At 39.5% G+C, this 12002-nt stretch overlaps 3 protein-coding genes across 5 annotated transcripts; all 3 read left to right on the top strand.

The window, feature by feature from the left end:
- Positions 1-504: 504 nt before the first annotated feature.
- Positions 505-3991, top strand: LOC120719282 (cytosolic sulfotransferase 3-like). 3 transcript variants are annotated; one of them, XM_040008384.1, is made up of 9 exons: positions 515-636; positions 993-1139; positions 1453-1591; positions 1690-1818; positions 1993-2093; positions 2269-2395; positions 2471-2568; positions 3308-3482; positions 3560-3991. In XM_040008384.1, the coding sequence occupies exons 3-9, from the start codon at positions 1501-1503 to the stop codon at positions 3670-3672; spliced, it is 834 nt and encodes a 277-aa protein (XP_039864318.1). In that variant the 5' UTR covers positions 515-636; positions 993-1139; positions 1453-1500; the 3' UTR covers positions 3673-3991. The 3 variants fall into 3 exon arrangements, with proteins under 3 accessions (XP_039864317.1, XP_039864318.1, XP_039864319.1); XM_040008385.1 differs by having other exon boundaries at positions 522-636; positions 1039-1139; XM_040008383.1 differs by lacking the exon at positions 993-1139 and having other exon boundaries at positions 505-636.
- Positions 3992-5965: 1974 nt separating this feature from the next.
- LOC120719293 (cytosolic sulfotransferase 3-like) lies at positions 5966-7226 on the top strand. Its single transcript, XM_040008396.1, has 3 exons — positions 5966-6509; positions 6611-6718; positions 6799-7226. Exons 1-3 carry the CDS (start codon positions 6419-6421, stop codon positions 6888-6890), a joined length of 291 nt encoding a protein of 96 aa, XP_039864330.1. The 5' UTR covers positions 5966-6418; the 3' UTR covers positions 6891-7226.
- A 118-nt stretch (positions 7227-7344) lies between these two features.
- On the top strand, positions 7345-10274 carry LOC120719284 (cytosolic sulfotransferase 3-like). Its single transcript, XM_040008386.1, has 8 exons — positions 7345-8248; positions 8674-8812; positions 8910-9038; positions 9133-9233; positions 9400-9526; positions 9610-9707; positions 9805-9979; positions 10051-10274. Exons 1-8 carry the CDS (start codon positions 8156-8158, stop codon positions 10161-10163), a joined length of 975 nt encoding a protein of 324 aa, XP_039864320.1. The 5' UTR covers positions 7345-8155; the 3' UTR covers positions 10164-10274.
- The last annotated feature ends 1728 nt before the right edge of the window (positions 10275-12002 follow it).

Below are 12002 nucleotides of genomic sequence, written 5' to 3'. Positions count from 1 at the left end.
ACTGCTAAACTGGAACAATAATGCTGATAAAGGCCACAAGCCCAGAAATGTTTTTACTCTCCTTGATGTGTCTTTAAAGTAGATTAACTCCAGCCAGAAAGCCTATTCTCTTTATCTACAGCTATGTTGGATTTGAAAATCAAGATTTCCTTCTGACTTTTAAAAGCTTACCTTTCAATGGGGAACACATTTGTTCCCTCTCTTAAACCTCTGTACAGTCATAAATAAAAAGCTTTGTCATTGCATGACATTGCTTTTTGTTCAGTGGTCATGTGATAATATTACTGTAACGTCATCCAAACTTCTAATCAATGTATTGTATATCGCGCATTTGCAATACTGTCCATTTAAAATGTCATACCAAATAAAGTGCTTTGAATGCATGAGTAATGTTTTCATTGACACAATTCTAGGATTCATTTAGATCCTAGAATAGGAAAAGAAATGCTCCCAACAAAAGGATCCGGAAGTCAGGGAAGGGCTGGAATTTCAGTTCTCCCCTGGGAGGGCCCCTCTCACTGCAGCGTGTTACGTAATCAGAAGTTGCATATAAAATACTCATCTGGACAGAGAAAAATCCCAGTAAGAGAAACCAGACAAAACCCGGCAATCAGCATGTCTCTCGATCCAGAGAAGGTATGCCTGACATCTTTAAACCAAACTGTTTTTGTTGTTGTTGTTGCTTCAGCTAGAGTTTGCTCTAATTTTATGGTGTTTGTCTCTTGTTAAGCATGTAGAGCTAAGCTAATGACAATGGATTTATCAGTTAAAGTCGTGTAAATGCATGCATGAGCCATGTGGGTTCATTTTATTTTGCAAGTCAGAGGGTTACTTTATCAATCAGCACCAGTGTTTTTGTTGAGCAGCAGCCAGACTTCCTCTCTGAGCACACCAAGTATTTTTGTGCCGTTAACCATTTGTGATCTCGCTCTCTCTTTAAAGAGGACTTGTATAAAACAGCTTGAAGCATGATCTGACTTCATTACCCACAGATGGCACTGCAGTACCTGATTACATTACATTACATTGATTTCTCAGCCTTGATAAAGACAGCAAGAGCCCTGGTCCTCATAATATTTCAGGGAAACTTTAACAAGCCTGAGAGCAGCTGAGTGGTATTTCTATTATACATTTAACTGGTTAGTACACAAACAAAGTGTCCTCACTCTGTAGAAACAGTCAGCCATTGTAACCAATGTAAAATTTAATTTGTACCATCTGCATTCATACTATGAGTGAAATTTATAACTTGCAAACAATATTTTCCCTGCTTTATATTCTCTCTCTGTGTGTGTTTTATTTATTTATGTACATATTAACTGCATCATAAGTGATTTATTGTTGTTTTTAATCATCATGATGCACAACAAGTGTCCTTTTTGGGACAATAAAGTGAATTTAAGTACACATTCAGATTTTTTAAAAAATCTGGTTTTTGCTTTTTTCCCAAAGGCAGTTTTTCCTTCTCGACAACAACTGTTTGATTTCCATGGAGTCTCAATGATTCCCATTTTCACAACCAACTGGGAGAACGTTCAAAACTTTCAGGCCAGACCGGATGATATACTTATTGCAACATATCCCAAAGCAGGTCAGTCCAACAAACGTGTACAAAAACTATGGCTCATCAAAATGTATGTATAGAGGTCAGTGTTGGGATCAAGTTTATTTGCCTCTCTCTCTTTCTAGGAACTACATGGGTCTCCCAGATCCTTGACCTGCTGTATTTTGGTCAGACGTGTCCAGAGAGGCAAAAAACCATCCCCATCTATGAAAGAGTACCCTTTCTGGAGATTGCCGTTCCACCTTTGTTTTCAGGTTTTTAATCAAATGTACCAATTTTACACAAACACCTACAAACCATTATGGATTGTTGGCCTCTTTTTCCTCAAACTTGACTAAAATCATATCGCTTTGTTACCGTTGGTTAGTTGGTATTAACATTTTACACAGTCAAACTTGTGTTTTTTTCATCTTCATCCCTCCATGCAGGAAAAGACCTGGCAGACAAGCTGCCCACCACCCCTCGACTCATTAAGACTCATTTTCCTGTCCAGTTTGTGCCAAAGTCCTTCTGGGAACAAAACTGCAAGGTTGCATTTTCCTGTCTGTTGTTTGCATCAGCTCAGTGTATCATCAAGAAGCTGATAATAATACCGATAATAGTGCAGTTTTCCACTTGGCTTAAGTTAAACTTGAAGCCTACCAAGAGAATTTGAGATTCATTTGAGTTAGAGTTCGTTTTTCCTTTTTAAAAATATTTTGTAGATTGTCTATGTAGCCCGCAATGCAAAGGACAACATGGTGTCTTTTTTCCATTTTGATCGCATGAATATTGCTCACCCAGAGCCTGGCGACTGGAGCAACTACATCCACAGATTCATGGAAGGAAAAAGTATGCATAAAATACTATATTAAAGTTATTTTCATTTACTGTGTGATTGCTATTTTCCTGTTTCTGTGGCCCTAGTGGTGTTTGGCTCCTGGTATGACCATGTGAATGGCTGGTGGAAGAAGAAACAGACTTACTCAAACATTCACTACATGTTCTATGAAGATATGATTGAGGTAATCTGATTCCTTTGTGAGTTCCTTTCTCTTTACGCTACTTGCTTGAAGCTCTCATTTAGTAGCTTATAATGCTGTAATGATGGCTGTAATGTTGTGATGATACAGTTAGGTCCATAAGTATTTGGACAATGTCACATTTCTTTTGTAATTTTGCCTCTGTGTACCACCAGAAAGGCTGTTAAATCAAGCAGTCAGTTTGTTTTAACTTAAAAATAACTGGACACACTAATATAGTTATACCTATATGGACTTGCTTTGAGATGTACTTCGAGGCCTTTACTGCAGCCACCTTCAGGTGCTGCATGTGTGGGTCTCTGTCTTCAGTAACTAAACTGCATGCTCTATTGGATTGAGAGCAGGTAACTGACTTTGCCACTGAAGACTATCCCCTTTCCTTCTCTTAAGAAATCTCTGGGTTGCTTCGAGTCGTTATTTGTTTATATTATGACGCACTGTCTCATCAGTTTTTCAGCATTTGGATAAATCTGAGCAGATAGTATAGCCCCGTGCACTTCAAAAATCATCCTGCTACTTCTATCAGTAGACACATCATCATTAAACAGCAGTGACTTTGTTCCACTGGCAGCTATACATGCCAAAACATCATCTCCACTATGTTTGACAGATAATGTGGTATGCTTAAGATCAGGGGTCTCCAGCTCCAGTCCTCGAGAGCTACTGTCCTGCAGCCTTTAGATGCATCCCTACTCCAAATAACACTTATCTATCTTTTCAGGACACTGAACGGGAAATAGACAAACTCTGCAGCTTCCTCAGTTTGTCAAATTCAGCTGAGGATAAGAAAATTATTGCAGGTGGAGTCCAATTTGATAACATGAAAAAGAATGAGATGACCAACTATTCCACGTTCTCCATTTTAGATTTCAAGATTTCTCCCTTCATGAGAAAAGGTACATTGAACCATATTGTGATGCATGAGGTGATATTAGGAAAAATACCTGACTGATTTTTATCTGTGTCTCTGCAGGAAAGGTTGCTGACTGGAAGAACCACTTCACCGTCGCTCAGAATGAAGTGTTTGATGAAGACTACAAGAAGAAGATGAAAGATCCCACACTTCAGTTCCGCACTGAAATGTGAACAGAGCCAGGCATATAGAATGTAAAAAGGGTCACTGATTGACTTTATCTAAATCTTTAACTAAATCAATGTGCTTTATATTATTAATCACAAATTAAAAGGCATTTCATGTTTGAAAGTGAATATTTATGTCACTACAAACAAAAAAATATTGGACATTACCAGTAACACTGTACTGCAATACTGAAACTTTGGTGTGTAGATTAAAATGTATAAAGTAATACGAAAGTTTACTTTAAAGTTTTTTACTAAGTGCTAACAGCCCATTTTTTATTCTCTGTGTGTGATAAAAAAAAAAAAAAAAAGGTAATGACTGGTCCATTTGTTTTGCAGGGTTTTCTATTTGATTTTATTCAGGTTTAGTTACATTTTACAGCCAGGTAAAAAATCTGCATTGTTCTGTCAAGAAATACCAAACTAGCAACAATGTATTGTTTGTGTAGCTGAAATCAATATGAATTCCTCTGTTGGGGGGTTTTGAGAATGTGGTTTACCCAAGACAAAATGAATACAACTATACTTATCATATTTTAATTAGTCAATACTATTTATAAACTAAATATAAAATACAAATGTACCTTATCACAGGGGATCGTCCTCCTGGCCCTGGGAGCAGTATTGTCTAATAGGGTCTCCCATTAGAAATTGGTCACAAGGGAGGCACCAGATTAAGAGCGATTCAAAACATGCTAATGGAAATTCCTGCACCGTATAATCTCACCATGGGAAATCAAGGCCCCTCTTGGAGCCAGATTGGGGAGGGAAGCTTGCCAGCTAGACTCTGGTGACTGGATCTGGATTAATGAGGCTTGTTCAGGCACAGCTTCAAGAAATCATATGAATCCACCATCCTGTGGGCCTACTATGCACAATGACAGGCACCAGGGCCAGGGTCAGTGTAATCTGGGTAGCAGGCAAAGGCAAGGGCTAGGCATATTGACAGCCCCAAAGCATCACAGACTTTGTTTTGTGGGAAGTGAACTGTCTTGCTAGCAGGAAAGAAACCTAGATAACTAGATATAGTTAGGTTCACCACGACATAAGGGTCCTGGAACCAAACTCCTGGAGAAGGGCTGGACTCATTCTTTTTCCAGAGTGGCCCATGGTGAAAGGTGCTGGTGAAGTCTGACTCACACAGCCTTGGCCAGCTGATTGAAAAGGTATACCAGAGATGTAGAAGGCAGGAGAATAAACCAGCTGTTCTCCACAGAACCATCCAAGGTGTATTCTCAGTGGCAGGGGAACAATATGAGAACAGCAGCACCACCAAGTCTGGAGATGGAGTAATACTGGAAGAGCATATGGGACAAGGATGCTATGTATAACAACAATGTTCAGTGGCTCGTGAATCTAAGGGCAGACCACAGCAACCTCCCTAAACAGGGTCCGGGGAGGCTGTTACCCTGAGCAGGGTCCAGTAACCATCACAGTGCTAGACATCCAAGAAAGGGTCTCAAGTATGAAGGGCTGGACAGCACCAGGCCTGGACATGGTTCACGGCTAAAGAAGCCAGCTGCACTCAATGAACTTCTAGCAGCACAAATGAACCAGCTGCTAGTCAATAAGAGACACCCAGAATGGTGTCTGATGTCAGAAAGGCCAGAAAGTCCTGATGCCCAAGGATCCCCAGAATGGATCAGTCCTATCTAACTACCAGCCAATAACCTGGCTCAGTACAACATGGAAGCTCCTGTCCAGGCATCATAGCGGCTAAGATGAATAGGCATATGGCTCAAAACATGAGCGGGCACAGAAGGGAATTGGCACGAGTATCAATATCAGTGGAGTGAAACACCAGGTACTGGTAGACAGAGCAGCCGAGACTACAAACCCTGGCTCAACAACCTGTGCACTGCCTGGATTGACTACAAGAAGGCCCATGACTTGATGCCCCACAACTGGATCCTTTTTGGGAATGTGCTGCAGGTCTGAATGACAGGAAAGGATGTATATTTACAAATGAAATGAAGTTGACCAGGCAAAACATGACAACATTTTGTGTTCATATTGTCTGTAATGACACACAAGTCAAAGTAAATTTAGAAATCACTAATTTCTATACTTTTCCATACTGTCCCAAATTTTTCTGATTTGGTTTTGTATGAACAAGAGGGAAGTACTGGACTTTCACAACGCAACGCAAAGCTCGGATACGCTGATAGTGGTGTGTTTCGCAACCAGACGTTTGGTAGAAAACACTCAGCTGGTGAGGGAGTAATGCATTCAAAGAAGCAAGGCAGAACCCAGATCATGTTCCTTAACCCTAAAAAGGTATGTATGATATCTCTAAACAAAACCGTTTTAGTATCTTTTTTAGCTACAATTTGATTTCCTTTCATGGAGTTTTTACTTGTTAAGCATGTAATTCTGAGCTAAAAACAAAGAAAGTAGTTTGAATGCATGCAGGAGGAATCGATAATCAATTCATTTGACAAAATGTGAAAGTTTAAGACCGTCTTTTTGTCACTTGGCACTAGTGTTTTTGTTGAGTTCAACCAAAGACTTGATCTCTAAGCACAAGGGCTTTTGTGCTGTTAATCATTTGTTGTATCACTCTCTTTATAGAGGACTTGTAGAAATAAGCTTGAAGCACTACCTGACTTCACTACCCACAACTGCCAACACTCTTTTTCTTCTCCGCAGTCAAATCCCTGCAGTTGCTGTTCACACATTCAGTTTTTTCTCTTTTCCCCAAAAAGCTATTTTGTCTTCCAGACCAGAGCTCTTTGATTTCCATGGAGTCTCAATGACTCACTATTTTACAGACAACTGGGAGAATGTTCAGAACTTTCAGGCCAGACCAGATGATATACTTATTGCAACATATCCCAAAGCAGGTCAGTCCAACAAACGTGTACAAACTTTATAGCTCATCAGAATGTGTGTATAGAGGTCAGTGTTGGGATCAAGTTTATTTGCCCCCTTTCTCTCTTTCTAGGAACTACATGGGTCTCCCAGATCCTTGACCTGCTGTATTTTGGTCAGACGTGTCCAGAGAGGCAAAAAACCATCCCCATCTATGAAAGAGTACCCTTTCTGGAGATTGGTAACCTGAATCCAAAGATGGCATGGCAATCAGTCATATTGCTATGGTTATATTATCATGTTACCTGTTTCCCATTTCAGGGTTTTCCTTACTCCATGTTCACCCCTCCATGCAGGGAAAGACCTGGCAGACAAGCTGCCCACCACCCCTCGACTCATTAAGACTCATTTAGACTCATTTTCCTGTCCAGTTTGTGCCAAAGTCCTTCTGGGAGCAAAACTGTAGGGTACAGTAACCTGTGTGCTGTTTTTCAAGAAGCTGATAATAGTACTGATAACAGTGCAATCTAAGGCAACAAACAAGACATTGTTGATTGAACCTAACAGGAAAGCACTAAAATAACCACTTGTTATAGCCAAGATAAGCAGAAGAGCATCTCTGAACACACAGTATTTCAAAGCAGATGGGTTAAAGCAGTAGAAGACCACAGTGGACGCCACTAATATCACCTAAGAACAGGAAACTGAGGATATAATTTGTACGTGCTCACCAAAATTGGAGAGTGGGGGAAAAAAATGTGTGGGCACATTTTCTTGGTGTAATTAATTTTCTGAAGTTTCCAGACGAACAAGCTACAGTTAGTTTTGTAGTTTTGCCTCTGTACATCACTGCAGCAGATATCAAATCAAACCATAAATATGCGCTCGAAGTTCAGGCTTTTAGATTCAATTCAAGAAATCTTGCCCAAACTAAACTGTGTAAGAATTACCTCCATTTCTATACACAACCTTCATTTTCAGAAGCTCAAAATTATTCAGACAACTGACTAACAAGCAGTTTCATGGTCAGGTGGTTTGCGTGATATTCAATGAGAAATGAAGCAGATATATTGCAAGCTTGTAATGCTTGCAGTGAGGCTAGAACAAGAAGAACAGAGAAATGAGATGTAGGCTAGGGACCAATGCTAAATCCAGAGATGCTAACCTTTAAATTTGTCTTTGCTCTTAAATTTCTAACTTTTATGCTGTCTTGCTTGTTTCTGGGCCACTACGCCCTCAAAGGCATCCTTTATTTTGACACTTTTTTTTGACAAATAAAGGACAGCTCAAATTTAAAGCTGTCATTTTAAAGTCAAACGAACCTTTTCTTAATGAGTTTTCATTTTTAAATGGGGATTCTCATACATTTATTCTCTTTCCATGACCCTTGTGTGTTTAAAAGTCTTCGGTTAGTGGTCAAACTTCTTCCAACTCATTGCAAAAAACTCACAAAAAAAGATAAATAAATAAATGCACACTTCTCTCTATCCAGTCTACAGTATATGATGTGCTTTTTAAAAATATTGCCTACTTAAAATTTCACACCAAATAGAACACGGAATTCATTTGAAACACTTCAAATCCTTAAGCGAATGTGGCCACAAAAGGGTCAGGAAATCTGAAACCAGAGGGGCGGGCTTTCAGATTACATGTGGAAGTGAGCCCAGCTAACAATGGTATGTTATGCAACCAGAAAAGGAGGAGAATTTTTCTTACAACACCAAAAGCCAGGCAGAAACCAGCAATGAACATGTCACTTAGTGATGAGAAGGTATGTATGGTATCTCTAAACAAAACAGTTTGATGTTTTTAGCTACAGGTTGCTTTCCTGTTGTGGAGTTTGTTTCTTGTTAAGCATGTGAGGCTGAGCTATTAAAAATGAAAGCAGTTTTAAATGCACGTAGAAGCAACCTATATTTTATTTGTTTTTCCAATGTTTGAAGCTTTAAGACTTTCTCTTTGTCACTTGGCACCAGTGTTTTTGTTGAGTTCAGCCAAAGACTTGATCTCTGAGCACACTGTGTGCTTTTGTGCTGTTAATCATTTGTTGTGTCACTCAGAAGTAGAAACAAATCTGACTTCACTACCCACAACTGCCAACACTAGTTTCTCTTTTTCTTCTCCGCAGTCAAATCCCTGCAGTTGCTGTTCACACACTCTAATGTTTGTTTTTTCTTTTCTCTTTTTCCCCAAAAGGCAATTTTGTTTTCCAGACCAGAGCTCTTTGATTTCCATGGAGTCTCAATGACTCACTATTTTACAGACAACTGGGAGAATGTTCAGAACTTTCAGGTCAGACCAGATGATATACTTATTGCAACATATCCCAAAGCAGGTCAGTCCAACAAACGTGTACAAAAACTATGGCTCATCAAAATGTGTGTATAGAGGTCAGTGTTGGGATCAAGTTATTTGCCTCTCTCTCTTTCTAGGAACTACATGGGTCTCCCAGATCCTTGACCTGCTGTATTTTGGTCAGACGTGTCCAGAGAGGCAAAAAACCATTCCCATCTATGAAAGAGTACCCTTTCTGGAGTTTGCCATCCCATCTTTGGATTTAGGTTACCAATCAGTCATATTGCTATGGCTATATTATCATGTTACCTGTTTCCCATATCAAAGTTTTCCTTACTCCATGTTCACCCCTCCATGCAGGGAAAGACCTGGCAGACAAGCTGCCCACCACCCCTCGACTCATTAAGACTCATTTTCCTGTCCAGTTTGTGCCAAAATCCTTCTGGGAGCAAAACTGTAGGGTACAGTAACCTGTGTGCTGTTTTTCAAGAAGCTGATAATAGTACTGATAACAGTGCAATCTAAGGCAGCACGTCAGGCGTAACTTGAATCTTTAAGCCTAATAAGGAGCTCCAAAGTGTCTACTTCTGGTAAAGGTTTAAGATTTCTTTTTCCCATCTTCTGCAGATTGTTTATGTAGCCCGCAATGCAAAGGACAACATGGTGTCTTATTTCCACTTTGATTGCATGAATGTGGTTGAGCCAGAGGCTGGAGAATGGAATAACTACTTCCACAGATTTTTGGAAGGACAAAGTATGCATAAATAATACAGTTATCCTTCGTGTGAGGTGTAGATCTTTTCCTCTCATTGCTTAAGTGTTATTCTTTGATCTTAGTGGTATTTGGCTCCTGGTATGACCATGTGAATGGCTGGTGGAAGAAGAAACAGACTTACTCAAATATACATTACATGTTCTATGAAGATATGATTGAGGTAATCTGATTTCTTCATTGGCACTTTCTTCTGCATGTTCTCATGCTCTCATCCAGGCGGTTTTAATGCTGCGATTAATTCCATGATGTGTTTCCAGGACACTGAACGGGAAATAGACAAACTCTGCAGCTTCCTCGGTTTGTCTCGTTCAGCTGAGGAGAAGAAAATGATCTCAGGTGGAGTCCAGTTTGATAACATGAAAAAGAATGAGATGGCCAACTATTCTACAGCCCCGGTTATGGATTTCAAGATTTCTCCCTTCATGAGAAAAGGTACAGTGAACAGTAATGTGATGCATTTGGTAACATTAGGAAAATACCTGAATTATTATTTTTTTCTGCAGGGAAGGTTGGCGACTGGAAGAACCACTTCACCGTCGCTCAGAATGAAGTTTTTGATGAAGACTACAAGAAGAAGATGAAAGATCCCACACTTCAGTTCCGCACTGAAATTTGAACAGAGCCAGGCATACAGACTGGATATAGTCTGAAAAAAATTGAAGTATGAAATAAGCCAGAAGTGCTGATCTGTTTATTGAAATAAATAAATTTACAAGTCACAAACTTATGAATCATCAGTTAACAGGAATGTCATCTCTGACAGTGAATATTTAAGACATGTATGTGCCCAAAACAGCCCATACCGTCTTGACCTTTTAAAAAGATCAAACAGATACTGCTGAACAGTACTGTTTAACAAAACAAGATCTTAATCTGACCAAAATTGAATCTTCATTTTTCTGGTTTTGATTGCAGTTGGCATACTTTGATGTTGCATCACTGTTGTCTTCAGTTTCATTATTGTTTCATTAATGTCCGTAGTCTTCTTAGTTGTACATGAATGCATGATTTATAGTTATTACACACTCGCTTCACTCATTAGGGTACATCTGTTCAACTGCTCGTTAACGCACAGATCCAATCAGCCAATCACATGGCAGCAACTCTGTGTTTAAAAAGAAAATCAGAATGGCATGGTTGCTAAGCTGGTCTAAGTAATTCAGTGGGACTACAAGGATTTTCCAGCAAAATATCTATAGAGACAAAAAAGGAAAATAGCCAATGAGCAGCACTTACCTGGGTGTAAATGACATGTTGATGTGTTGGGAGCTCAGAGAAGAATGATTAGACTGATTGAACCTAACAGGAAAACACTAAAATAACCACTTGTTATAGCCAAGATAAGCAGAAGAGCATCTCTGAACACACAGTATTTCAAAGCAGATTGGCTAAAGCAGTTGAAGACCACAGTGGGCGCCACTAATATCACCTAAGAACAGGAAACTGAGGATATACGTGCTCACCAAAATTGGAGGATGGGGGGGAAAAAAAATGTGTGGACACATTTTCTTGGTACACTGAACATTGTTTAAATGCCACAACCTACCTTAGTACTGCTGCTGACCATTTCCATCTTGAACATTACCTCCAGTGTGCTGTTTCTATTTTCTAGGCCCCTTGCTTCTCCCCTCCCCTTTTGATCCCCTTTCGTTGCATCACTCAGTTTGTTCCATTTGTTTAGGCCTGTCCTACTACTATGTGAATCAGTGACAAAATTTGCTTTGCATTATACATTTTGAAAAGATACATGTTTCAATGCCTGGAACCAACACATTAATTTTAGTACACTATATTTATAGGAAACACAACGGTTATCTACGTTACTGATCTGCTGTATTTTGGTCAGAAAACATAGTTCTGTCAAAACAAGGCAACGTACACCAAGTACCAAAGTCTGACTCAGCAGAAACAAAAGCATGGGGAACAGGGGTTATACTGGGATTTAGGATGTAGGGGAAGCCTACATCAGGGTACACCTCAAGCTAAACAAACTAATTTGTAGTCTTTGTGGACAGGCTGCACCATTAGATTAACAATAGAATTTTTTTCCCTCAGTTTTGGACAGTACTGGTTATATGTTACAGACATAGTCTCTATCGAACATGTTAGCATACCACCCATGGCTAGTAAGTCGTCTGTGGAATCATGTGAGCAGTGAAATTATTTTTCCATGCACTTTAAGGACTTCCTTCCATGACTAGACGAGTCAGTTCCTACTGGCCATTAGGAAAAAAACAAAAACAAAAGCTTGAGGCACTTTCTTAAATTTGAGAAAATGTAATTAATTATCTGAAGTTTCCAGACGAACAAGCTACAGTTAGTTTTGTAGTTTTGCGTCTGTACATCACTGCAGCAGATATTAAATCAAACCATAAATATGCGCTCGAAGTTCAGGCTTTTAGCTTCAATTCAAGAAATCTTGCCCAAACTAAACTGTGTAAGAATTACCTCCATT

This window comes from Simochromis diagramma, unplaced genomic scaffold (genome assembly GCF_900408965.1).
Source record: "Simochromis diagramma unplaced genomic scaffold, fSimDia1.1 OVJJ01000545.1, whole genome shotgun sequence".
NCBI lineage: Eukaryota > Metazoa > Chordata > Actinopteri > Cichliformes > Cichlidae > Simochromis > Simochromis diagramma.
The sequence above is the reverse complement of the archived record's forward strand: the minus strand, read 5'-3'. Positions and strand labels throughout refer to the sequence as shown.